This window comes from Corvus kubaryi, unplaced genomic scaffold (assembly GCF_017639235.1).
Source record: "Corvus kubaryi isolate FWS band 111438036 unplaced genomic scaffold, C.kubaryi_AGA036_p1.0 78, whole genome shotgun sequence".
Lineage (NCBI taxonomy): Eukaryota > Metazoa > Chordata > Aves > Passeriformes > Corvidae > Corvus > Corvus kubaryi.
In genome coordinates, this window is record NW_024582065.1 from 6,124,652 (window position 1) to 6,148,283 (window position 23,632).

Consider the following 23,632-nt stretch of genomic DNA (forward strand, 5'->3'; position numbering starts at 1 on the left):
TAATGATGAGATCCTTTTATTAAGGAGTTTAGAAAGTCCACATGTACAGCGTTGGACACACTCACACATAACCTAGACTTCACAGCACTGCTACACACCACAGCCTGGCCCAGGGCTTCTCTGGGAAGGTTCATGGCCATATCCCAGACCCCCGGTCACCCCTGCCCACCCCTTTCCAGGGAGGTGTCACCACGGATGGGTTTAACCTAATTTGGGGCCATGGGGCAATGTGTGAGCTCTTGGGAATAATCCTGGGAAATCCTGCATCTTGGCATGGATCAAATACCTCTCGTGCAAGTCAAAACAAAGTCTCTGGGGGTCCCGGGTGACACGGGCAGTTACACAAGGGTGTGCTACCAACAAACCAACGTACAATGTTCCCTCCCTGGCACGGCAGAACACCACGGAGGGGTCTGGGGAGGGGATGAGCCTTCCCACCCGGCACATGGCTCCGTGTGCATTCCTGCCCAAAGCATCAGAAAAACCAGTTACAGCTAATCCACCAAAATAACTGATCGCAAAGTAAAGATGGGTGCAGGCAGGACCCTTTCCTGAGAGGTCCAGTGGAACGCAGGAAGCTCCTTGGAAGCTGTCAGAGCTCCTGCTGTTGTGCTGAGAAATGCCACTGCTGAGTTCCCCCAATTCCCATTGCTCCAGAAAGCCAGCCTGGCCAGCTACTCCAGGCGTGGATGGAGTGGGTAAAGCTGGTGCCTTCACTCAGAGCTCATCCTCACCTGAGGGCTCTGAAAAATCTCTCTGGCAGAGTAAAAAGCTGTGGTGATCCCAATGCATCACTTGTCCCTGTTTCCCTGTCAGGGCAGACAGACAGGGACTCACCCAATAGGTGAGAGAGCTTGTCCAGCACAAGATCCAAGCTGGGGAAGGCTTAAAAAAAAAGAAGAATCACAGAGGGAAGTAGAAACCTGGCACAGTCGGGAAGCTGAGCCTTTGATCTCCCCATGCTTTAAGCCCCCCTGGAAATGGGGACAGCAGGAGTTTTCCTCCCCTCCTCAGTCCTTCTGCCTGTCCGATGGTGTTTCTTGGGGCCAGGGCTCTGCTGTAGCACAGGCAGAAAATGATGTAAAGGGTGGCAGGGTTCCATCTGTCCCCTTCCCTCCCTGTTCAGAGTCTGCTCACATTTGGTTCTCGTTTTTTTTTTTGGACAAAATCCCCCATTTGAGTCTTTCCAGGGAGCCAGCAGGAGACATCAGTCCCGCACCCCATAGCAGCTCCTGCTTGGGCCAGCTGGTGCTGCCGCCTGGTTATCAGGGCCCAGCAGATGCTAAGCCCCACTCGGGGCTTCTTTTTTGCAAAACCTTAACGGGATTTGAGGAAATGAAAGGCTTTGGTTATCTGCAGGTGCCGAGCCAGCACCGCAGCTCAGCCGGGGTGAAGAGGAATGCAGGTGCCCAGGCCAGCAGCGAGCTGAGGGGGCTCACAGGGAGATGTGGCTGTGCTGCCTGAAGGGTTTGGAGAAAGGTCACAGCTTTTGGACGACGAAAGTTCAACATGAATCCAAATGGGTCTGGTTGGGAGGGAAGGGCTGTGAAATGCAGGCAGAGCTGTGGTGGGAAGTGAGCCTTTCTCGCCTCCTCCTCTTCCTTGTTGTTCTCCCTGTTTCCCCAGCACTGCCAAAACAGCTCTGTGCCGTGCTTGGTTCTGGGTGTGCGTCCTTGCAGCACTGTGCTGGCTCACTTTGGGGTGTTCTGACCTGCTGGGAGGCTCCAGGAGTCAGGACAGGGACAACAGGGACTAATGAGCTGGTGGTCATCCCTCCCCAGCTGCGTTGCTCTAGCAGGGGTAGAGGAGAGCATCCCGCAGTCCGGAGAGGGAATCGCTGGCACAGTCAGGCTGGCCCAGCTGAGCCCTCCCCATCACCAGTAGCACCATTGGGGGAGCTGGAGCTGTGGAGCAGCAGCCTCATTCCAGTCCTGCGGGTTTGGGGGACCTGGGATTCCCCATGGCAAGTGCCTCCATTCCCTTGCCAGCTTGGCAAGCCCACTGCCTGGTGTCAGTGCCTGGAGCAGAGGCGACCAGAGGTGCTCAGCCTCCCTGGGCTGCTGCATCCCTCCCTCCTTCCCTCCAGGCAGCCCCTTCCCTTCCTTGCAGGACCCTGCTGGGCACCTCCCTGCATCCTCTCTGCCCCAGCCATGAGCACAGGCCGTGGGTCACACTCTGGCCAGGACACCCATTCTGGCTGCAGGGGAGCCGTGGCAGTGGGAAGCAAAGGTCTGGCAATGTCTGTGGGTGCCCAGGAGCTAAAGTCACCCTCGCTGGCAGCAGGTGCTCCCTAGGGGCCCCTCAGAGGTGGGCAAGCCTTCAGAGAGGATGGCAGCTGAGGGAATGGGTCTGCAGGGCGGTGGGGAAGGGCAGGGGACTGGGCACGGTGCGGGGGGCTCATGCCATCAGCTAATTCTCCTCCCGGATGGGCCGGATCTTCATCTCGGTGAACTTGAGGGAATACTGCCAGCCGGTCCAGGAGGACCACTCGATGCCGTCGGCGTAGGAGCTGTGGTGGCCCTTGAGGTACTGCCCGTTGAGGTTGGAGGTGTGGCAGTTGCGGTACCACCAGGCGCCGTGGTAGAAAGCGGCGCAGTTGTTCTCCGAGTGGTCGTTGTCCAGGTCCTTGGTGGTGAACTTCATCCCGTTGTGCTTCAGGAAGGAGTCACCTGTCCCAGGGAAAAGCAGTCCTGATGGGCGCTTCCTGCCCTTGGACTAGGTCCCTGCCCCATGGGACTTCCCTGGGTACCCCAGTGAGGCTCCTCCAACAGGGCTCCTCCAGCAGATGCCCGACCGCAGCCCTGCTCGTGCCTGCAGCTCCCTGAGGCCGCAGGGATGCAGCCGCTGCTGCTGCCAGAGGACACTGGAGCACCCCAGCAAAGGGGTTTTGTGGCTGTGGGCTCCCCCTGCCCATGGGCCCACGTGTGCCCCCCCATCCTGCTGCCCTACCTGCTGTCCCTGAGTAGTCAGCGATGCTGATGGGGTACCCGTCCTCCTCGGGGTCGACGGAGAAGAGCCCCACCCCGAAGCTGCCGTAGTGGGCGAAGGCGGTGCCATTGTCAAAGTCCTCCAGGTCAATGCGGAGCTCGTAGCTGCCCTGAACCGTCAGCAGATGGATCCTCTTCAGCCCTGACAGAGGGAAAGGGGTGAGTGTGGGGACCCCGTGGGGATGGGATGGCCAGGGGTCCCCGGGGAGGGGGTGCCGGGTGGGACAGGGAGCAGTTCGCACTTTCCACCCCTCGCTCTGTGGACGTGCTCAGCTCGGGGGCAAACAGCCCCATGGCTTCCTTGCCCTCTGCAGCCACCCCATCCCCTCCGTGTCTGCCCAGCCCGTCACTCCCAGGACATGGGTGCTGTCCAGGGGGGGTCTCAGTGTCCCTTCCATCACAAAGGAAACCCCAGACCTCCGCAGGGGAGCCCAGACTTTGCCAGCCTGCCCAGGATCGAGCACAGCCAACCCCACACACCTAACCAGTGCTCTCCTGTCAGCTTCCCGAAGCCGTCCCTGTAGGCTTCCCAGCCACGGAAAAAGTTCACAGAGCCATCCTCCCGCCGCTGAAACACCTGGGGAGACAAAAAGGCCAAACAAAAAGTTGTGGGGCTGCTCCCAGCCTGCGTACCCCAGGCAACCCCTCTGCTCCCCACCGTGCTGCCCACCTCCCCCTGCCACCGCCTAATTAGACACAGGCACAAATTAAACCCTGTCGGCTCAGTGATTACTCAGGGATGCTGGGGAGAGGTCCCCGGGGAAATGCTGGATCATTGCCTTCCGGCTCCCAGGGGTGGGTGAGTCGGTTCAGATAAAACCGATCCTTCAGCGGATCCTGTCTGGAAATGTGAGTAGAGCTCAGGGAACCTGCAGCTCCTTGGGAAGTCGTTGGGTGTCCCTGGTGTGGTGGACACTCTGCACCTGCCTCTAAACAGCCCGGCTCTGCTACCGCACATGGGAGCAGAGACACGGACGGCAGACCCCCAGGCTGGAGCTCCGCTGCCAGCAGTGGCTGCTCAGGACTGTGTAAGAACCCAGCAGCTGATTTCTTCCTCCTGGATCTCCTTGCTCTCCTGGGCAGGCACCCCATCATAAAGCATCATCTCTGTGACAGCCTCATTAGTCTCCCAGAGAAATTAACTGTGGGGCACTGACTGCCCCAAGCCCTGCAGAGTCCCCAGATCCCAGCCAGATCCCGGGGCTCAGCGCAGCTTTTCTGCTCGGAGCCTTTCCCTTTTCCTCTCCCATCTGCTCATCGGCGTGTGTGCTCTGTGACTTTCATCCCCTTTTATCCATAGTTTTGGTTTGATTTATTGACAACGATCCAGGAAATGCTGCTTCATGCCCGACCATTTGAACTTAATTAAGCCTCCAGCCCTGGATTAATTGCATTAAAGTTGGCTGAGCAAGCCTGCCCCACTCCCACCGATCTCCACACTCCCGAGGCCGTGGTGAGGACAGCTGGGACACTCGGAGCCATCCCATGCTCTGGCAGCCCAGGGGCCAGAGGACCCCATCTTCAGAGCTCGGCTGTGCTGCCGAGCTGAGCTTCCAGCATCCCAGGACTGGGGAATGCGGATGAGCCCGGAAGACAGCTGGGAAGCCACCATGCTTTGCTCCCCCTGGCTGCTCCTGCCCTCCTGCACATGCCGGGTTTCATCCTGGCGTGTGAAGCAGAAGGACCTTGTGAACCTCTCACTGGTTTGCCCCTCCCCAGATGGGCATTTTTGGGGCTGCGTGTGCCGGCTGAGGCTCCGGCACACTCCTCGGCATGGCACGGCTCTGATCCTGCTGTACTTACCTTCTAGAATTAGAGCCTTAATTTTTATCCCTGTGCTGAGCACTTGAGAAGCTGTGGTTAAGCCCTTTTAAAGGGGCTTTCTTCAGGCTTGCTGGGAAAGGGGGACGGTGTGGCTGGACAGGAGCCTGAAGCTGATTTTCCCTGGCCAGCGTCGGCTCCGGCACTGCTGTGTGGGGAAGGCGGTGGACGCAGCAGCAGCGCTCCCTCTTAATCGGCTTTGACCCACGGTTGTAAATAGGCCAATTGCCTGAGTGGTGCCCAGGGAAGCATGAGGGACAGGGCCCCGTTGGCTGAGCCTTGACACAGCTCAGGAATCGCCCTGGAGGAGCCCTTGGTGCCGCACTGCCCACCAGGCTCAGCCCCAAGGGGGTTGAAACCAGGCTGGTTGCTGAAACCTGGTGAGTGCTGGAGGTTCTGTGTCCTCCTGAGTCTTCTGCTCCATCCTCATCATCTCCCATGCACAGTCCCTTCCATGCTTCTTTTGTGCACCCACCACGTGCAGGCAGGGATGTGGGAGCCTCCTGCTCACCCCCTGCACCAGGATGCTGGGAAGGCTGGGGTGACCCACAGGCTCATCGTGCTCCCAGCCCTGCCTCGCTGCTTTTTTCCTCCTCATCAAATATGCATCACCCCCTCTTAAGCAAAAAGGATTTCCCTCCCTTCTTTAAGGGCAAGGCTGAAATATTTATCTCCCTCATTCTCTGCCTCCTCCAGTTGTGCCCATGGGGAAGGGACAGGCTCCTACAAAGCTGCCAGCCCAGAAAAATGGGTTAAAAGCAGAGAAAATCGGGAGCACCTGCCATGGCACTGGCAGCCTCCTCTCCCTCAGCTCCACCAAACTCCTGGTGGGCTTGAAACTCCCCAGCTGGGGACATGCTCAGCCATCACTTCACCACCACTGCAGTGCTCAGGCTCCTGGTCCAGTTTTGGCATCCATGGTGGAGATCCCACAGCCCTGTCCCCAAGGTGTCCTCTGAGCCCTGTCACAGCAGGGAGACCATCTTTGGGCTCAGCCAGGGAGAAGAGCCAGTCTCCAGGAAGTGCCGATCCTGTGGGACAGCCTGTGAGCACCACAGCTGGCAGCACTGCCCGTCCCAGGAACTGCTTCTGCCTGGCCCTGCCAGCACAATTGTCTCGTCCCCGTTTGTGGTGACACATAAACCACATCCTCTGGAAACAGCACGTGTTTCTCCAGGCTCCTCTCACCCCCTGCCTTCGGTTTACCCCAGCCCAGTGTCAGTGCACCGGTGTCTGCTCAGCCCCCATCCCTCTCCAGGCCCTCTCCACTGGGGGATGACCAGGCTGGTGAAGCTCTCCCCACCAGTGTCCCAGCACAGCAGGTGCCCCTGAAGCTGGAAGCTGTCACTTAATGTTACCACAGCCCTCGTCCTGCTGGCACAGCCTTTTCTTCTGCATCCTTCAGCTTTCCCACCATTTCCCAATACGTGCTGTGTGTGGAAATGATGCTGAGGCACACAGAGCACCGTTGCTTATGGAACTGAGATGCTGATCCCAGGGGATTTCGCCCCAGATGAGCAGTAATGGAGGCTCAGGGGCACTGGGAGGAGTGTGGGGCATTTGCAAAGACATTCTGAAGACAACATCACCTGAAAAGGCAACTTTTTGAGGCCTCCTGGGATGCTGAGCCTCCCCATGCCTCTGTCATCCCGTTATTACTAATAAAGTGCCAGGGGTGAGTGTCAAGGGGGGAGCTGGGCTGGGCAGTCCCAGGGCAGTCACTGCAATCACAGTCAGTGCTGGGCACAGGATTTGGATGCTCCCATCAGCACCGGTGGGCACTGACCCAGATCCACATCCCCACCAGCTGCAATCGGGGCCCTGCTGCTGGTGGGCAGGACCGAGGGGGCACAAACCAGCTGTGCCTTGCTCAGCCTTCCCGAGGACGGGGACAGGGAGCAACCAGGACCCTGCCTCTGCGGATCATGCCCTGGGGACAGTGAGGTGCTGTGCTCTTCCCCCTGCCCCACTCCCCGTGGCCTCTGAGCTGTCCAGGCAGGCTAAAGCTGAGCTCAGCAGCTCCCAAGCTCCCGAGTCAAAATTGATTCAGCTGCTGCCATCGCTTCCACCCACCCACCCACATGCAAATAAGCCCAAATGTCAGGAGTAATCGCTCCGGAGAGGAGGAGGAGGAGGAAGAGGAGAGGAGGAGAGGAGGAGAGGAGGAGGAGAGGAGGAGAGGAGGGAAGGGAAGGGAAGGGAAAGGAAAGGAAAGGAAGGGAAAGGAAATTTCCCAGGCTCTGCACCACGGCACCCAGCCGTGCCATGGCTTACCTGGAGCCTGGATCAGCCAGATCCCCACACCCCCGGCCCCTGGGAGATGGCTGAGACAATCCCTGCACCCAAGGGGCTGGAGGCACGTTTGGGACCCTCTACTGCAGGGCAGCCCCAAGAAACAGGAGCCTGGGGTGTGCACCCTCAACCCTGCTCTGGCTGTCTTCTGCACCACTGGGATTCAGCCCCTGGTTTGGCTCCTTGCCTCATCAAGGCACGGCTGAGCCGAGGTGTTTGTGCCACTCCATGCCCAGACCCCCCGGTGCTGCCGGGCTTAGAATCACTCGCTGTGCCCCCTGCCCAGCCCAGCCCGACCCCTCCCGCCTGCAGCAGCTTTAAATAAGCCTCTGAGTGTCTCGCTAATCACCTTGGGCTGCTCTTCAGGCATGGCTGGGGCTGGTGGAGGCTGTGCAGACGGCGCACAGGGTTTGCAAGGACCCTCCGCACCCCGAGGAGCCAGAAGCGTCCCCCCTTTTCCCTCTGTGAGCCCCCAAGAGCTGAGGTCCCGGGGCTGTGCTGTGCCTCAGTTTCCCCACTGGAGCTGCTGGTAAGACCCAGACACCACAGGTTCCTCCAGCCCGGGGTGGGCTCTGGGAGGTCGAAGGCTCATCAGTGCCTGAGGGCAGGGGGGCTAAGCTCCCTCCTGGTGCTGCTCAAAGCTGCTTAGGGGAATCAGATCGTGGGGATTTGTTTCCTAGAGCACCCAGCTGGAGGGGTGCTGTCCAGCTCGGCTCATGCAGCGTGTCCTCAGGGCAGAGGATGCCTGCCCACCCCTCCTGCTGAGACCCCACCACCTCCTGGGACCCCCTCTCTGTCCTACTGGCCCACCGAGCGATGTCCTCCAGGGCAGAGAGGCTGCTCGCACCCAAGTGGTGCCTGGGGCAATGGGGGGCTCCAGGCTTGGGGCTGGCAGTGCCATGTCCCCCCATCCCCCTGCTCCCTGCCCCCATTACTGTGATTACAGGGCCAGTGCAGCTGCCGTGGCAAAGTGAATCGGACAGGGAGTGAATCAGCGCAGCATCCGAGGTGCCCCGGGCACCCCGGCCTTAGATGAGGCCAAACGTGCCAGGTTTGGGGTCTGCCCTGAGCCCCAGCACCGGCTCACTGGGTCCATGAGGATGGGGCAAAGCACAGCCACATGCCCCATGGCACAGCCACAGCCACACTGTGCCCCAAACATGCCCCAGTCCTGCTGAGAAGGACAAATTCCAGTGGTGGCATCCAACTCCCTGCCTGAAACCCCCCTCCAGCTCCAGCCAAGCTCCCCAGTCCAGGGCAGGGACTGGCCTCAGCTCAGGGCTCTGGTGGTGCCACTGGGAAGCTCTGGGTGCACAGTCAGGCCCCCTTGACATTTATTGCCCGTCCTGATGACACATCCACGTGTCAGAAGTGACATCTCCCACCCCCAGTGCCCTGGCGCAGGGTCAGCCCGTGGCTGGCGGTGGCATCACCCAGTGTCCCCCGCATGGTGGCAGCTCACCGTCCAGCCGCCCCCGTCCGTCGTCATGTCACAGTAGACCTGGAAGCCGTCGGGATAGTGTGTGGGGAAGATGGAGTAAATCCCATCCTCTTGCTGTCCACTCGCATAGATGTCAAAGCAGTCTCGGGGCCGGGAGCCTGCAGCGTGGCATTGGGATGGGGTGGGACGAGGGGAAAGCTGGTTAATTAATGATCTAATTTAATGTCTTGCCATTTCTCCCAGGCTCTCAACCTTGCTACCAGCTCTAGTTGGCAGCTTGGTGCTTTGCTCTTTCCCTCTTTTCTCCTCTGACGCTCAGGGCCAGCAGTGCCCAGGGGGACGTAGCCACCATGGGGACCCCCCAGGAGCTGGTAGGGACTGACCCCATGTCCCTGGTGATGGCAAGGGCAAGATGGGGCCCAGACAGGGACAAGGGAGAGCCGATGCCCAGGGAGGCTGTGGGCACATGCTCCCAGCTCCAGGACAGACTCACTCAGCTGCATCTCAACCCAATGCTGAGGAATGTGATTGTTTATGCCGAGCCCGTGCAGGGCCACCCTCCACACCTGATGGAGGTGAACAGTGGCTCCTTGCTCTGCCTGTGCCCCTGCTATGCTCTGTTGGGAGCAGATGGGTTTGCAGGGGTGTGAAGGGGCTTTTGTTCTGGTTTATGGACATCTGGGGGCTGCACAGTGAGAACCTCCCCTTCCAGAACACACTTTCCCATCTCCCTCCTTCTCCACCTCCTTGCCAGCCCCTGAACTGTATTAAATCCCTTCTCCAGGATGGTTTGCCCCATCCCTGGGTGGTTTTCTCCCTCCCACGGCAGCTGCAGGCACATCCCTCTTCCCAGGGACTGGCAGGGATGCAGGCTCACCGTTGGAGCAGCCCCGGGGCCGCGCTCCCCTGGCCGGCGCTCGCTGCAGGTCAGCCTTGAGCCGGGGCCGGGCCCCGCCGCGCTCCTTCTGCAGCGTGTCCAGAACGTCACTGACGGAGCTCACCAGCCGAGCCATGTTGGTCTGGCTCTCCGAGAGCAGCTGTGTGACACATGGAGGGGCACAGAATTGTGGCTAAATTGGTAAATCCCTTCTACATCCCAGCCCCTTGACCACTCTGCCTGCTCCCACCGCTCAGCAATGCCAGGGTAAGGGCTGGTGGGGGCATAAATCCACAGCAGATCCCATAAAACAGCTCTGTTGCTTTTTGGCAGGGGCCAGGGTCCAGGTAAGCACCTATTGCCACCAGGGAGGAGAAATCCCCAAACCTGGGTGCATTGGTGCTGCCACCCCATGGGATAAAGAGCATCTCTCGGCAAAGGACAGGATGACGGAGGCGGCAGGAATAGCCGTGTCCTGAGGCAGCTGCCAGCTCTTCATCGTCCCCTGAGGTGACCCAGGCTGGGAGAGTGACACGGGGTGGCCATGGCACGGCAGGAGGATGAGGAGCGAAGTGAAGCACCGAGAAACAAGCAGCTCTGGACAGAGGCAGCTGAGTACCAGGAGGTAGTGGAGCATCCAGCCATGCCTGGATCTTGCTGCAACACCTGGCAGACCCCTGGCATACTCAGGTAAGCTTTCAACACAGCTCACTGGCTGGGAAATTTTGGGGACTGTGAAAAGGGGGGGCTGACTGCTGCATGAACTGCCCTTGAGAAGGTTCTGTGCTGTGCTTGGCTCTGACTGGAGCCCTCAAACTGGACCTGGATCTGGGAGGCCCCAGGGTGGGAGGCTGCACACCATGCTCACTGGCACTGGAGTGGCTTGGCAGGGAGACATTTCCCGACTTCCAATTCCCAAGCACCTGCCTTCAACCTCAGCTCCTTCTCCTGGAGCTCTCCCCTGGATACTGTGGGCAGGAGCTGCAAGCAGCCATACTCCCGGGGACATTGGGACAGGGTTTTTTATCCCCAGGGAGCCCTGCCTGGCACTGCCAGCCCCGGCTCACCTGGATGAGCCTGCCCTGCTCTCCCTGCAGGGCGCTGAGCTCCTGCCCCATGGCGCTGTGCCCCTTCTTGAGGCCGTCGCAGTCGGCGCGCAGCTGCACGGTGTGGGTCAGCAGCTTGGCCACCTCGTCTGCCACTGTGACCAGCAGAGCCTTCTGCTGGCTCTTGGTGGCCTTGGCCTCGGCATCGTGGTCAGTGACGGCACGCAGCAGGGAGGTCTGCAGCCCCTCCATGCGGCCCAGCGTGCTGGCAGCGCTGGGGCAGTTGGGGTCGATGAAGATGTTGATGCGGGAGCTGTCGGCTTTCTCGATGGTCACCAGCGCGTTGGCTTCCTCGGGGTTGGTGCTGATCACGGGGGGCGACTCGGTGACGGGCGTGTGGTAGTGGTTCATGAAGAGGATGGCCCCCGTGACTGTCACCGCCAGGAGGACGGCCACCGACAGCAGGACGGTGCACAGGATGTACCCACAGCTCATCCTCTGTAGGCAGAGACACAGACACACCATCAGCACCCCTCTGGACAGACACATCCCGCGCCCCTTCATCCCGGAGGTAGGGTCAAACCCACACGGGCTTTGGGGGGTCCGGCAATGACGTTGGGGCAGAGGAGGGAGGGTGGGGACCCCAGGGAGCCCTGCGGCTCTGCCAGGGATGTGGAGGCCACAGGCGAACACCGAGTGAGCAGAGCAGCTAAACCCACCTGGGAGTGGGGTATGAAATAATAACGAGAGCGAAGGCACAGCAGCCGCCGGCTCCTGCTGGCATGTTTTATTTACGGCGGTGATCCTCGGCTGGAGCAGCCCTGGCTCCCCGGGAGATGCGTGTGGGGCTCCCTGCTGCCTTGAGCACAAATATGGGGAGAAAAGGGGAAAACACCTCGTGTCCCTCACAGCAGGGACCGCAGGGAAAGCAACAAAGGGAGGCTGTGGGTCAGTGCTGGGGTCACGTTGCCCTGAGCATCGTGGGGACCTGCTCTCCACGTGGCATCTCCCAGCTATGGCAGGCCACATATCTCCGTCCCCCTTGTCACCTCATTTCCTGCTGGAGGGGGGCAGAGTTGCTCCCAGAGCCTTTGGATCAGTCCCAGAGCCTCCCAGCAAGGGGGAGTTGCTGTGGAAAAGGTCTCTGACCCCCCCAGCCCCTCTGGCAGCTCTGCTGCTGTTCAGACCCATTGGCTCAGCCCGTGGGAGCTGCTCCATGCCCACCAGGAGCCTTTTTCACCTGCAAAGCCTGAAGTGCCAGCGCAGGCAGTGCAGAGCGAGTCAGCTGCCGCCTGATCCCGTCAGCTCCCAGTCCCCTTCCACCTCCCCTCCTCATTACACCTGCAGGACAGAGGCTGTGATTTTCCCCTGACCCTGGCCACGGCTGTCACAAGGAATTGCAGGGCTGGCAGCAAACTGCAGATTCAGAGAGACAAAGACTACTTTCCCCAGAAACGAGGGGAAAATTGCTGCATCTGCAAAGATTTCCCAGGCCCTGTCCCCTCCCGTGCACATCTATCTGGAGTGACACCTTCCTTCAAGCACCCTTCATTCCATTCACGCTCACGCAATCATTTGCATTAAGGTGACCCCAGTGGCAGCGGGGCTGGCTGGGGGGCCAAGGATGCACCACCAGCCCCAGGGTATGCCCCAGGTTTCTCGCCCACTCCCCCACTCTGCAGGAGTGAGGCTGCAGCACTGAATGGGAACCCACCTGCAGGGATCTCTGTGAGGAGAGAGGCCCAGGCTCAGCCCCTCGGTGCACATTAAAAGGAGATGTCAAAGGCAATAAGGGAAGTTTAGGGCAAGCAAGGGGCTGAGGAGTTTGTCTGGTGTGTGTAGATATGGAGCCCTGGCTTGGGGGCACAGGGGACACCCAGGAGCAGCAGGATGGTGGCAGACAGGGGTGGGAGATGCTCATTGCTGAGATCCTTGTGTGGATACCCAGGACCTGGGCTCAGCTGGGCCACTCAGCAGCCTGCAAGCACAGAAGTGACAGGAGGGGTGGCTGCTGACCAAAGACCACTGTCAGGTGGTTTGGGATCTACAGGTTGAGCAGGGACCATGTCCCTGTGGTGGTCCTGGCTGTGACAGCACCCTCATCTCCAGGACTTTGTGCCCTCCCATCCTGCTGCTGCTGCTGCCAACACTGCTGCCTTCCCCATCTTGAGGGGCACATGGATGGGCTGCAAAGGCCAAGGGCTCCCTCTGAGCAGTAAGAGTTCCCAGAGCAGAGCCATGAACAGATGATGTTCTGCTTCCCACAGCCACACAAATCCCAACTGGGCTGTAAACACACCAAAATCTCGCAGCTCTGCCCGGATGTACCACCACACTGGAAGCTGTATCCAGCTGTTTTCCAGCCTTCAAGCCCCAGAACCACTGCCTTCCCACCGGCAACAGGAATTGGGGGCCAATCCCCTTCCAAAATGATCCCCTCTGCTTGCAACTGCAAGATCCTAAGTGGCGGCAGCTTCATGAGTCCCACGCATTTTGCTGGCAGGTTGTGTTACCTGGCAACCTGCAGTGGGGAGAGGAGGGAAACTCAGCCAGTGGCACCAGTAACACTCCAAACTGGAGTGGGGGTCCCCCCAAGCCCCTCCAGCACAGCAACACTGCAGCAGCATGCCCAGCTGCTGGCATGGGACCCTGCAGATACCCCTGCCACACGCTCCTGCCTCACCATGACCACAGCTCTCACGATCCCTAGAGTTCCTGCTGTCTGTTCCATGGCCTTGGAATTCTCGCCAAGACTTTTGGACAGCTATAGGACATCCCCCTTCCCTGGTTACTGATGTTCTCCTGGGGACATCCATTGGGCTGGAGGTCCCAGTATCTTCAAATCACTCCTTCCTAAGGAGACCAGAAGCTGTGAGACTGAGTGGTGCTTGGGATGAGCAGATCTTCACTTGCAAACCTGCTCTGGAGCCTGGGAGGGAGCCCCAGGCAGGATCTGAGGGATGGTTGTGTCCTCAGTGCAAAGCTGAGCTGGGCTCTCCGTGCTCTGCACTGGCACAGGCAGTAGATCTATGCTTGGTCACCCATGGGGGCTGGGTCCTTGGTGACCCAGCCACATTTCATGAGCAGCTCTGGACCCCATCAGGCCCCTCAAAGCATCCCCCAGCCTACTCAGCCAGCGCTGGAGATGGAGACAAGCAGCTCCAGCACGTGCAGCCTGTGGGAAGGGAACGACAAAAGCTGGCTTGTCCCCTGAGCACCCGGAGGTGGCCGGTCCCTGGAGGGCATGGATAGAGAGCGGTGGCAGGAGAGGCTGAGCTTTGCCCTGGGAGATGCTCTAAGATGAGGAGGTCCCATTTGCTCCTGCCAAAATCCCTGCTCCTCCCCAGCTCACCAGACAAGCGCTGCTGTGGGACGGCAGGCAGCAGTCCAGCAGCCTGGCTGCTCTCCCTCTGGGCTGTGCCCTCAGCCAGGTACGAACCAGAACCAGAACCCGTGTCCTGCTTCCGAGGCAAGTGGACACTGTGGTTTGCATTGCCCAGGCTCAGCTGCTGGTGCAAACTTCAGTCCAGGTACCCCCACCTTCCTGCCGGGGTCCACCCAGCGCTAAAGGCGCCCCAGGGCAGCAAGGGTCAGTCCCTCATCCCGAACCTATCGCTCATCCAGAGCTGCCCGAGCAGAGCAGCTCATTTTGCATCATTTTTCTCCACTGCTCCGTCCCTCTCGACCCTCCCTGCCCATCCCGCCCTGCTGCTCCGCCTGGCGCAGGGCTGCAGCCCCCGTCCGCTCGCCCTGGGCCCGGGCTGTGTCCCGGCCGCCCTCCCGGAGCCCAGCGCCGCGCTCCGCCGGCTCCCCGCGGGCACGGAGCAGGTGAACTGAATCCCGCTCCCCTTTTCCTACTCTCCCTCCGTCACCCAGAGCCTGCCTGCGACCGCTCCCACGGCACGCCACACTCTGCGGATCGGGAAGAGGAGAGGAGAAGGGAAGGATGGCGAGCGCGCTGGAGCCGGCTCTGTGGGTGAGCATGCGGGCGGGCTGCGATGGGATTGCACCGGAGCTTGCGGGAGCTGGGATCGCAGCTCCGGCTGCACGGCAAACTCTGTACATCCTTTGCAACCCACCCTGAACCATCAAGCCCCGCGCTGGGTTGTCCAGCCCCGCACGGGTGGTGGGGCTGGATCCATCCTGCCCGGCTCACCCTCGGGGCCGCGGGGGGCACAAAGCCGGGGATGGCAGCTCCAAACGGATGGCGCTGCTCGAATCCCTGCGGGCAGGGGCTGCGCACAGGGAGGCAGCTCTGCCAGGGAGAGGAGGGCAGGGTGGTTTCTCTCTCGGGGGCTCAGAAGTCTCCCGGGGTGCGCAGCCCCTCTCCAGAGAGGCGCGCAAGCTACTCGGCATGGAGGGGCTGTCCGGGAAGATGAGGGCGCAGGGAAGGGTGTGCAGAAGGAAGAAGTCAGGCAGAAGCCCCTTTCTCGCCTTGCTGCGGGTGTCAGGGGACAGGGAAGTGGCGGACCTGGGGTGGAGCGTGTCTCAAGTCTGCTCCCCCCATCCTTGCCCAGCTCCTGGGTGCCGAGGAAGGGCAGCACTGCCAGCTCTTGGCTCCTTCCCTCCACTCACAGGCTCGCCGGAGATTCGCTGTCCTCCAGCTCTTCCCAGACACGTTTGCCCATACTCCGCGCTCCTTCTTCCCACCCTGCCTGCACTCAGCGTGCAGCCATGCCTGTGCCTATCCCTAGAAGTGTCCAAAGCCAGGCTGGATGGGGATTTGAGCAACCTGGTCTAGTGGAAGGTGTCCCTGCCCATGGCAGGGGGGTTGGAACTGGGTGATCTTTAACGTCCCTTCCAAGCCGAACCATGCTGGGCTTCCCGGACTCCCTACCTGCTCGGCCGTGCTCGGCGGCTGGTGGCCGGCCACGCCGGGCTGGCGGAGCTGGCACACGTGCAGCGGGATGTGCAAACAGGCTCCGGCACGTGCCGGATCCCCCGCGTGTCACCGCAGGCTCTGCCGCCGCTCCACCGCACCCCGCCGCAGCGCCGGCCTCCCCCCAAAAACCAGCGGGGCTCCTGGAGGTTAAGAGCGGGTCGGGCGGCCGGGAGCCCCCGAACCGGGAGGGATGACTCCGGCTGCGGCGCGGAGCTGAGATGCCAAATCCCTTTTAAAGGGTTATTTAAGCAGTTCAGAGCATGTAGCGGTTCAGCAGAGGCGTGTGGCAGCCCCGGAGCATCGCCCGCTGCCCGGCCGGGGCAGCCCCGGGGCTGGGAGGGAGCCCTGGCTCCAGGTTAATAAACACATTGATTGGAGGGGGTGAGGAGGTGCAGCCCGGGGGGCTTCGCACGGGGGGGACTGGGGTGCAGCTCGCCACGCTGGGGTGCGCCGGGAGAAAAGCTCGCTGGGGACACTGGGGGGTCGCTGAGACCCCCGGGCTGGCTGACCCCCCCTGGCCCCCGCCGCCCCCCGCCCCGTACCTGTGATTTCTCCTGCTGCCCATCCTCAAGTTGCGAGGCTCCTCCCACGGTTTTCCAACGCTCGTTCCCCATCGCGCCGCCAACTTCCAGCCTAAGTAAGTGCCCGGACCCCCCCAGACCCCCCCAAACCTCCTCCCCGGCGGCGCAGCCCCCGGCCCGCCCGCGCTGCCCGGCTGGCCGCGGCAGAGGACGGGCGGCGGCGGCGGCGGCGGCGGCGGAGGAGGAGGAGGAGGAGGAGGGAGGGAGGAAGAGGAGGGAGGGAGGACACGGGCACGGACACGGGGGTGGATCTTCCCTCCCTGCCCGCCCCGATCCCCCCCGGGCCTCCCTCGGTCCCTCTTCGGGCACCCCGCCCGGTGATGCCCCGGGGGATCTCCCCGCCCCCCCCAGCACCGCCCGCGGCCCCCCGGCCGCCCCAATCATTCCGGACCCGGACCCGGACCCCCCTCCAGCCCCGGGCTCCGCAGCTGCCCAGATGTGGCAGCACAGCTGGAGGAGCGGCAGCAGGTAAGGCGGGGGCTGGTACGAGCGGGATCGGGGGTGCTACAGGGGACCGGGGGGAGAGGGGGGAATGGCCCCGGAACCCGCTCACCCCCTTTCCAAAGATACGCCCCTACATCCTCCCGTGGAACACCCCGAGCTGGTGGGGCTCAGTCCCATCGGTGGGCAGGGATGGGCAGGGTGCTGGGCGGGGGTGGGGGGTTGGCATTGGCATTGCCACCCCCCCAAACCTTTGTGCCCAAGGGTAGCCAAAGTGCTGGGAGGCTCTGAGCAAAGCCCAGCGCACTGTGGGAAGCTGGTCTGGCGGGGGGAGGCAGCAGCCGCCCCCCACCCCCTCCAGGGTCACAGCGATTCCCAAACCCCGGTGTTCCCAGCCCAAAGCCCTGCGTGCCAGGGCTCCCTCCCGGCCTGATGTGCCGCCACTCCCGTGTGGATGTGGTTTTCCTTCCCATAGCTTTGCCGCACCTCCCGTAAATCTTTTATTTGCCACTTGTCTGACCTGCGGGCAGGAGCGTTGCTGAGAGGTTCAGAGGAGCATCGTGAGAGCAGCGATGGCTCAGCGCTGCTTCAATCCGGCTGGGGGGAGGCTGAGCTCTCTCTCCATGCTAAGAATCCGCTGGGAAACCTCCTGGGCAGCCCTGCAGCCCCTTGTCCTACAGCATGAGGCTGTCCCCTGGGCAGGCGGCACAGTGGCGCCTCCAAATCCCCCTGGGTCTCTGTTCCCTGGAGCTCAGCCCCAGTCAGGACCTCCCAGCAGCTCCCATGCAGCCTCACTGGGGTGGGGGGCTGCCTCCCTGTGGGGGCAGGTGTGGCACAGGGGTGGCAGGTGGTATGTGTGGGGGACGAGGGGTCCAAGCAGCTTCTCTCCAGGACACACACCCTATTTTTGGAAGAGCTGGATGCGTGCTGGGCTGGCAAATATTCCCAAAGAGCTGTCTGGGGCGGGGAGGGAAGCGCAGGCGTTGCCTCAAGCAGTCGGTACCCGTGTGTGTGTGGTGTGGGGGGTGTGTGTGTGTTGTCTCCTGGCCAGGTGCAAATCCTGCCTTTGGCTGCAGAGATGTTTTGTGTGGATTTACCGGGCGATGCTCGTGGCTGGCAGCCCAGCTCCTTCCCCATGGACGGTTTTCAAGGACTTCCCTTTACAGCTGAGACTGGCCAACTCGTGCCACTGGTGCTCGGTGCGCCCACACCAGCCGGGCTCGGCTCCCCGCTCCACTCGGCCGTGCTGGAAGCAGGAGGCGCTGCCCCCCGGGAAGCTGTTTAAGCCGAACTCCAAACAATAAAAACTTATCATTAAAAAGAAATGCATCTTGGCTTCATGTGGCCTGGCAGCGCGGGGAGGAGTGATTCAGTGGCTTGTCAGCCCTGGGCGTTAGGCACGCCGAGCTGCACAACTGGACACTCTCCAAGTCCAGCAACTCATTTTCTGCAGATGGAGCCGGGACCGTGCAGCGGGCTGACGGTTAATTTGCAATCCAACATACCTTGACATTACCCACAGCCGAATCATGGAGGTGGTGCAGGATGGGACGCTTGGGAGCCTGCTGGCCGGGGTGTGCCAGCAGGGCTGGCCCCTCGCAGCCCTGCCGTGTGTGGGGTGTCCCCACTGCACCCTGACACGGGTGCCTGCGAGGGTGCAGGTGCAGGGTGCGGCTCGCCCGGGTCCCAGTGCCGTTCCCAGCTGCCGGTCTCCAAGCAGTGAGGTGAGCGGGATGGAGGCCGCCTGCCTGGCGGAGGGGGCCGTGTTTTTGGGAGCTTGAGAGATGAGCCCTGCCAGGGCCAAGGGCCAGCGGGAACACTGGCCTGGCTCGTCACTGATTTACGCCGAGCCGCGTCACCTCCTGTTGCCTGTCATAGGGTCCGGCTGTAGCTGTGGAACTGGGGACGTGATGGGTAGGGGCGTCCATGGCCAGCTGGGACCCACGGCCCCACAGCCCTGGATCCGCTCCATAGGCTGTGTCGGGAGGGACTGGGTGCTCAGGGTGCACCCTGACATGGGCACACGGCGGCGGCTCGGCACCGATGGGCACGGACCCTTCCCCCCGGGGGCTGGCGGGGGAGGGGGTGAGGAGGGGGTTCTGTCAGCAGCCCAGCCCGGATCGATAGGCATCGGAGAGGATGATTCATGTCTCAGGCTGTGGCCCGAGGGCAAAAACGGGAGAGAGGTTTGATGTGAGGATGCCGGGAGGCTGCGAGTCCTGCTGGGAGTTGCGGCTCCTGGCAGCGTTTCCCCTCTCGAAGCCGGCTCTGCCCGCACTGCCCCGGGGTCCCGGCTTGGCCTGGGGGAAGAAAATGACTGAAGCAACACAGGATCAGACCCAAGCTCTAAACCGAGTCTTTTTTAAACATTTCAGACTCTGTCTCCTACGTTGTGGTCGGTCAAAGACAGCGAGCAGAGTTGCAGCGGGGCTGGCGGGCAGGGGCTGGGCTCGGGTCATCTCTGTGCCCGCCGTGGGGACAGGACACTCCAGAGAGCGGGACACCACAAGACGGGGCCCGGTGGCACTTTCCCCTCTTTGTTGTGCTCAGCCACACTTGGTCTGCATCCCCAGGGTGCCAGGGGCCGGAGCTGGTGAGAGCACCGATGTCCCGTGGGTCCAGCCCAGAGAGGGGCTGTGCAGGGCAGGACTGTCCGAGACACGGAGCAGTGCCGGGGCTGGGGAAAGGCTGGGGGGGACACCGAGCCCTCCCCCAGAACAGCGTGTGCTTTCCTTGGCAGGGAGCCACGGGAGGCAGAGCCGTCGCTGCACACGCACGGCGTCAGACATCATCATCATATTAATAATGAAAGGGCAGCTCCTTCAAAGCTCTTCGTCCCCGCGCCGGCGAGAGCGCAGAATGCAGAGGAGACGCGTGAGCCTCATCCCAAGCAGCCGCGGGGAGAGCGCCGCGGTGCCCGGCTGGTCCTTCGCTGGTCCTTCACCAGGCCGCTGACCTGGAATGACAAAAAGCTGCCAGGTCCCCGCTGGGTGCTCTCCCTGCTGCGAGTTTGGCTGCTGGGGGGGGGTCCCTGCATAGGAGCGGGGCAGCCCACGGTGTCCCCAGCTCCTGTTCCCAGCAGTGCCCTGTGCAGGCTCCCCTCGTTCAGCAGGAAAGGCCGTTTTGGCTGCCGGGGAAGGAGCTTCTCTCCCGAGGGCTGAGTGCTCTGTCCATCACTGAGTGACACGGCAGGACACCGCTCGCTGTGTCACGGCCTTTTTCTTCCGCGGGAGGAATCGATGGCTCAGACAATGAGACAAACCACCCACAAAGAGGTCTTGGGCTGCAGCCAGCACGGGGTCAGTGGCAGCAGCTCCTGGGGCATCACTTCTGCTCTTCTCCCTGCAAGATACCTGGGTTTCCAAAACCCCTCCTTTAACACCCCTGTTTTGTCAAGAGCGTCTCCAAGCCTGCTTGTACTTTGTGAGGGTCTCAGCAGGACCAGACCAGAGGCTGAGCACCTTTTCTCCTCTCTCTCCTCTGCCAAATCCTTTCCTCCACCTTTTGCCCCTCTTCGGGGGGCCAGAGCCAGGAGGGCTTTGCTGCAGCTGCCATGGTCTGGGGAGGAAAGAATCAAACTCTCTGTCCCACTGGATCACCCCATGCCCACCCTGTACCCATCCCATCCTCACTCCATGCCCATGTGCTCTCCTTGGCACCCCGAGTGTTTCAGAGAGTCCCACCCTACAGCAGTGTCCCAGATGGGTGGGGGCTGCTCTGTCCCCATCCCCAACCCTTCCTTCCCAGCCCTTTCTCAAGCTTTGTTTTCCTCCTCCCTCCAAACACAACAAAAGCCCCAAATCCCCCACAAATGAGAAACCTCTTTTTGTTCCTCTTTTCCCTTTGCTTTCTGCCACGGCAAAGTATTGATTGGAGCTGATGTGCTGTAATCCAGTGCTTCTGTGAAAAGTTGGCATCCCAGAGTCCCTGGAGAGGCCGGATCCTGCCCCGATGTGGGTCTTGCTCCTCTGCCAGGCTTGTGGATAGAAGGAAGGTTGCATGCCTCCCCATCCCATCCCATCCCATCCCATCCCACCAAAACCAGGGGCTATACACTTGGTGAGGGCATCACCATGAGCAGCTGATGGGTGGGAAAAGGCACTGGTTTGGAGCAGAGCCACATCAGATCCCACTGGGATGGAAATCCAGAGTGCTGGGCTTCTGAAGGAGCTCTCCTGCCCTTTTGGGAGGGCAGGGGATGATGACAGGGGGGAGAGGGGCTGGTTGGGGGTGGTCAGCAGGGTTCTCCAGAGAGGAACAATTCCATTTCCTGACAGCCAAGGAGGGCTGTGGAGAGATAGGGCTGACCCCAGCCTGAGAGGGGCTCCTTGTGGGGTGCACGCCTGCCTCTGTGGGTCTGGGCCCTGGCTGGAGACCCCCCTGTGCCCACCCAGCCACCCAGCTCCACCATGCTGGCACTCCATCTACACTTAATGATGGCAAATGGGCCGGAGAGCTGGAAAGTGAGGGGAAAGAAACCCAGCCAAAACTCGCCAAAAAACACAGGGAAGATTTTAATTTAAAACCTTTTCCCACATGGAGAGCAGCAGCCTGGGCCATCTGGAGGAGCATATGCAGGTGAGGGGGGGCAGTGGTGCCTCCTCCAGCTCCCTCGCTCTCAGCAGCCCCCAGAAAGGGCTTTGGGCTGGTGAAAACTAACCCCGGGGGGGGCCTGGGTACCCCAATCCCAAACACCAGCCTGGGGGAACCCAGCTTTCCCTCCTGAGCTACCAAGACCGCTCTGTTTAATTGCTGTATTTGCTGCAAAAGTGGTGATGAATCCCAAAGCAAACTACAATAGCAGCTGAGTTTATTGTGAGAGATTAATTCAGTGCCTTAATTGAAACCACAGGAGCAGGATGGGAAAGCATCACTGTGGGGCTGGGAGGAGGGGGTCGGGGTCAGCTCTGCTCAGCACCCACATCCACCCCTAGCCCTGGCAGTCAATGACGCCCAAATTAGCAGATTTACTCCTCAGAGGACTCCTCCATTGGCTGAGCATCACATCCAGCATCCCAAAGCCCCAAGTTTCCTAGCAACTCCCCAGCGCTGCCTCTGCCCACCCATTAACCCCTTCCCAAGCCCCCCACACTCCGTGTGGAACACCCGGTGCTTTGAAGGCGTGGCTGCCACACTGGGTGGGAGCAGGGATTTATGCAGCAAATAAATCTGCAGGATGCTGGAAGGAAGCTCGGGATGCTCAGCTGGGTGGGAGAACCGAGCCAGGCTGGTTGGCCAAGACTCAGAGTGTTTGATTCCAGGCGGCACAGAGAAACCCTCAGGTTTATGTATTGATGGTTTGGTTTCTAAATGTCACGTTAGCTTTGAAGGTTTTATCCTCCTGACTCGTGGAGATGCCAGGAAAAGGTCAGGGAACCCCCAAATCGTGGCCAGCCCATGCAGCTCCCAGCTGGCATTGGCACCAGGAGAGGCAGAGCTCGAGCCAGGCTCTCCCTCCAATTTCAACAGCAAATCAATGACATAGTTTCTTTGGGAATAGGATGGAAGGGAAATTTTCAAGGAAAATGGCCTTGAAAGTGTAAAATCACAGCAGGACATGGTGTGATGGCCAGGCCTGGGCTGAAGGAAGTGGGGTTGCTCCATGACGGATTTTTCAGATGGGCTGTACAATCCTTCCCTGGTTTTCCCTTTAGAGATCAGAAAGCAGGAAGCAAGGGTTGGAAAAAATAGTGGGGTTTATGGTTGAAAAATAACAGTTGACAGGGAAAAGAAGCAAACAAGTTTGTTTGGGTTTTTTTTTTTCCAACTGTCTTAATATATATAGACTGGGAAATGTGTCCAAAGATCATGTGCCACTGAAAAGGATAAATCACTTCTCTCACTTTAATGTGCTTTGTTGGGTTTTATCAGAAACATTGTCATAAAATTACCAAATTGAAATTTTAAATGGGGGGAGAGAGGGAATATCTGGAGGGTTTGTTCTTGCTTCTCTTTTCTTATTGCCAAATAAAATACAATTAAAGCAACATTTTCTATGCCAGCCAGCATAGCTAACATCGCTTTTCTGACTGCACTTTTTTCTGTCAGCCAATGAAAATAAATGATGCAGGATTACCAGGGAGCATCCAGCCTTCGTGGCTGGAGGGGGATGTGGAGCAGCAGGCATTCCAGTTCGAAACAGAAGGATTTTATTCCCGCGGTAAGTGGAAATCTCCAGGGATGTTTCCCACAGAGCTCTCTGCCGCCGCCTGGAGCGAGGCTTCGCCGTTCCTTTGCTCTCCCAGTTCCCACCAGTGCTTCCCAGTATAACACAGTCCTTGCCACAGCCTCTCTCTGGGGGTGCCAAATTAACTTGGGTCCCCCTGCAGCACTTCTGGGGTAACCCCAGTGAGGTCACCCGGGGCCTGGTCGCCCGTGGGGCTCATTCCCATGCTGGGGGCTACCGGCGGCTCAGCTGCTGCCTGCACTGAAATCCCCGTGGTAATTGGATGAGGGCACTATTTCCATGAGAATATTAAATCAGAGCCCCAGCCCCGATCCGGGGAGACACGCTTGGGAATATAAAGACACGGTAGATCACGTTACAGAGGAGTCATTTCTCCTACTTTAAAGTCAAAGGTATCACAACAACTTCTTATCTGTCACAGAGTGTATTGGGGCATCTCCGACTGATGGGGGCGGGAGGGAGGGGGGAGGCAGCCCCCGGCAGAGGGGCTGAGCACTCACCGCTCATCACAGCGATGGGCTCTGGGGGGCTTTGGGAAAGGAGGCTCAAGAAGTGCTTAAGTGCTTTGTGAGCCTGATCTTCCAAAGCCCCTGAGAACCCATCACTGGGATGAGATGTGAGTGCTCAGCCACTCTCAGGGCTGTGACTGTGGCCACAAACCGTTGTGACAGTGCCAGTGCAGGCGTCCCACTGCTTGAGGCTTTGTGGGCAGCAGCTCAGTGCCACCATCCAGCATCCCGAGCTCACTCCCCTTGGGACCAGTACAGGAGTCACTTAGCAAATGAGGGGCTCCAGTGTCCTCCCAGTTACTGGTTTAGCCGGGTGTCTCATTGTGGTGACCATCTGGTGGCATCTGCTGCTGCTCAGCTGTCACCCACCCTCCTGGAGAAGGGGAAATCTGGACACCTCGTGGATGGGGTACACAGGGGACATGTCCAGGGATCCAGCAGAGGGTTAGGGGCAGCCATGGCAGGAACATCCCATGGCTCCTGCCACCTTGGAGATGGATAGATGGATGGATGGATGGATAGATGGATGGATGGATGGATGGATGGATGGATGGATGGATGGATGGAT

General features: G+C 60.4%; 1 protein-coding gene and 2 long non-coding RNA genes across 4 annotated transcripts; 2 read left to right on the top strand and 1 right to left on the bottom strand.

Annotated features, from left to right (window-relative positions):
- On the bottom strand, nt 1-15,972 carry FIBCD1 (fibrinogen C domain containing 1). The gene is made up of 7 exons (XM_042052155.1): nt 15,889-15,972; nt 10,486-10,962; nt 9,419-9,578; nt 8,563-8,699; nt 3,468-3,564; nt 2,950-3,129; nt 1-2,669 (listed from the first exon to the last, which is right to left on the bottom strand). Exons 1-7 carry the CDS (start codon nt 15,958-15,960, stop codon nt 2,410-2,412), a joined length of 1,383 nt encoding a protein of 460 aa, XP_041908089.1. The 5' UTR covers nt 15,961-15,972; the 3' UTR covers nt 1-2,409.
- On the top strand, nt 9,540-22,981 carry LOC121676112. 2 transcript variants are annotated; one of them, XR_006020364.1, is made up of 5 exons: nt 9,540-9,619; nt 9,752-10,108; nt 10,516-11,035; nt 14,341-14,440; nt 19,109-22,981. It is a non-coding gene; the product is annotated as an uncharacterized LOC121676112 (long non-coding RNA). The 2 variants fall into 2 exon arrangements; XR_006020363.1 differs by lacking the exon at nt 19,109-22,981 and adding an exon at nt 15,042-15,307.
- Nucleotides 16,156-17,693, top strand: LOC121676113. The gene is made up of 2 exons (XR_006020365.1): nt 16,156-16,395; nt 17,445-17,693. It is a non-coding gene; the product is annotated as an uncharacterized LOC121676113 (long non-coding RNA).
- Nucleotides 22,982-23,632: the final 651 nt, after the last annotated feature.

Bases quoted from the DNA above. Each gene is read 5' to 3' on its own strand.
- FIBCD1 (XM_042052155.1), bottom strand. From the start codon at position 15,960: ATGGGGAACGAGCGTTGGAAAACCGTGGGAGGAGCCTCGCAACTTGAG. The intron at 8,700-9,418 runs GTGAGCCTGCAT...GCCACGCTGCAG, and splicing joins GCCCCGGGGCTGCTCCAACG to GCTCCCGGCCCCGAGACTGC. The intron at 2,670-2,949 runs GTAGGGCAGCAG...TCCCTGGGACAG, and splicing joins TGACTACTCAGGGACAGCAG to GTGACTCCTTCCTGAAGCAC.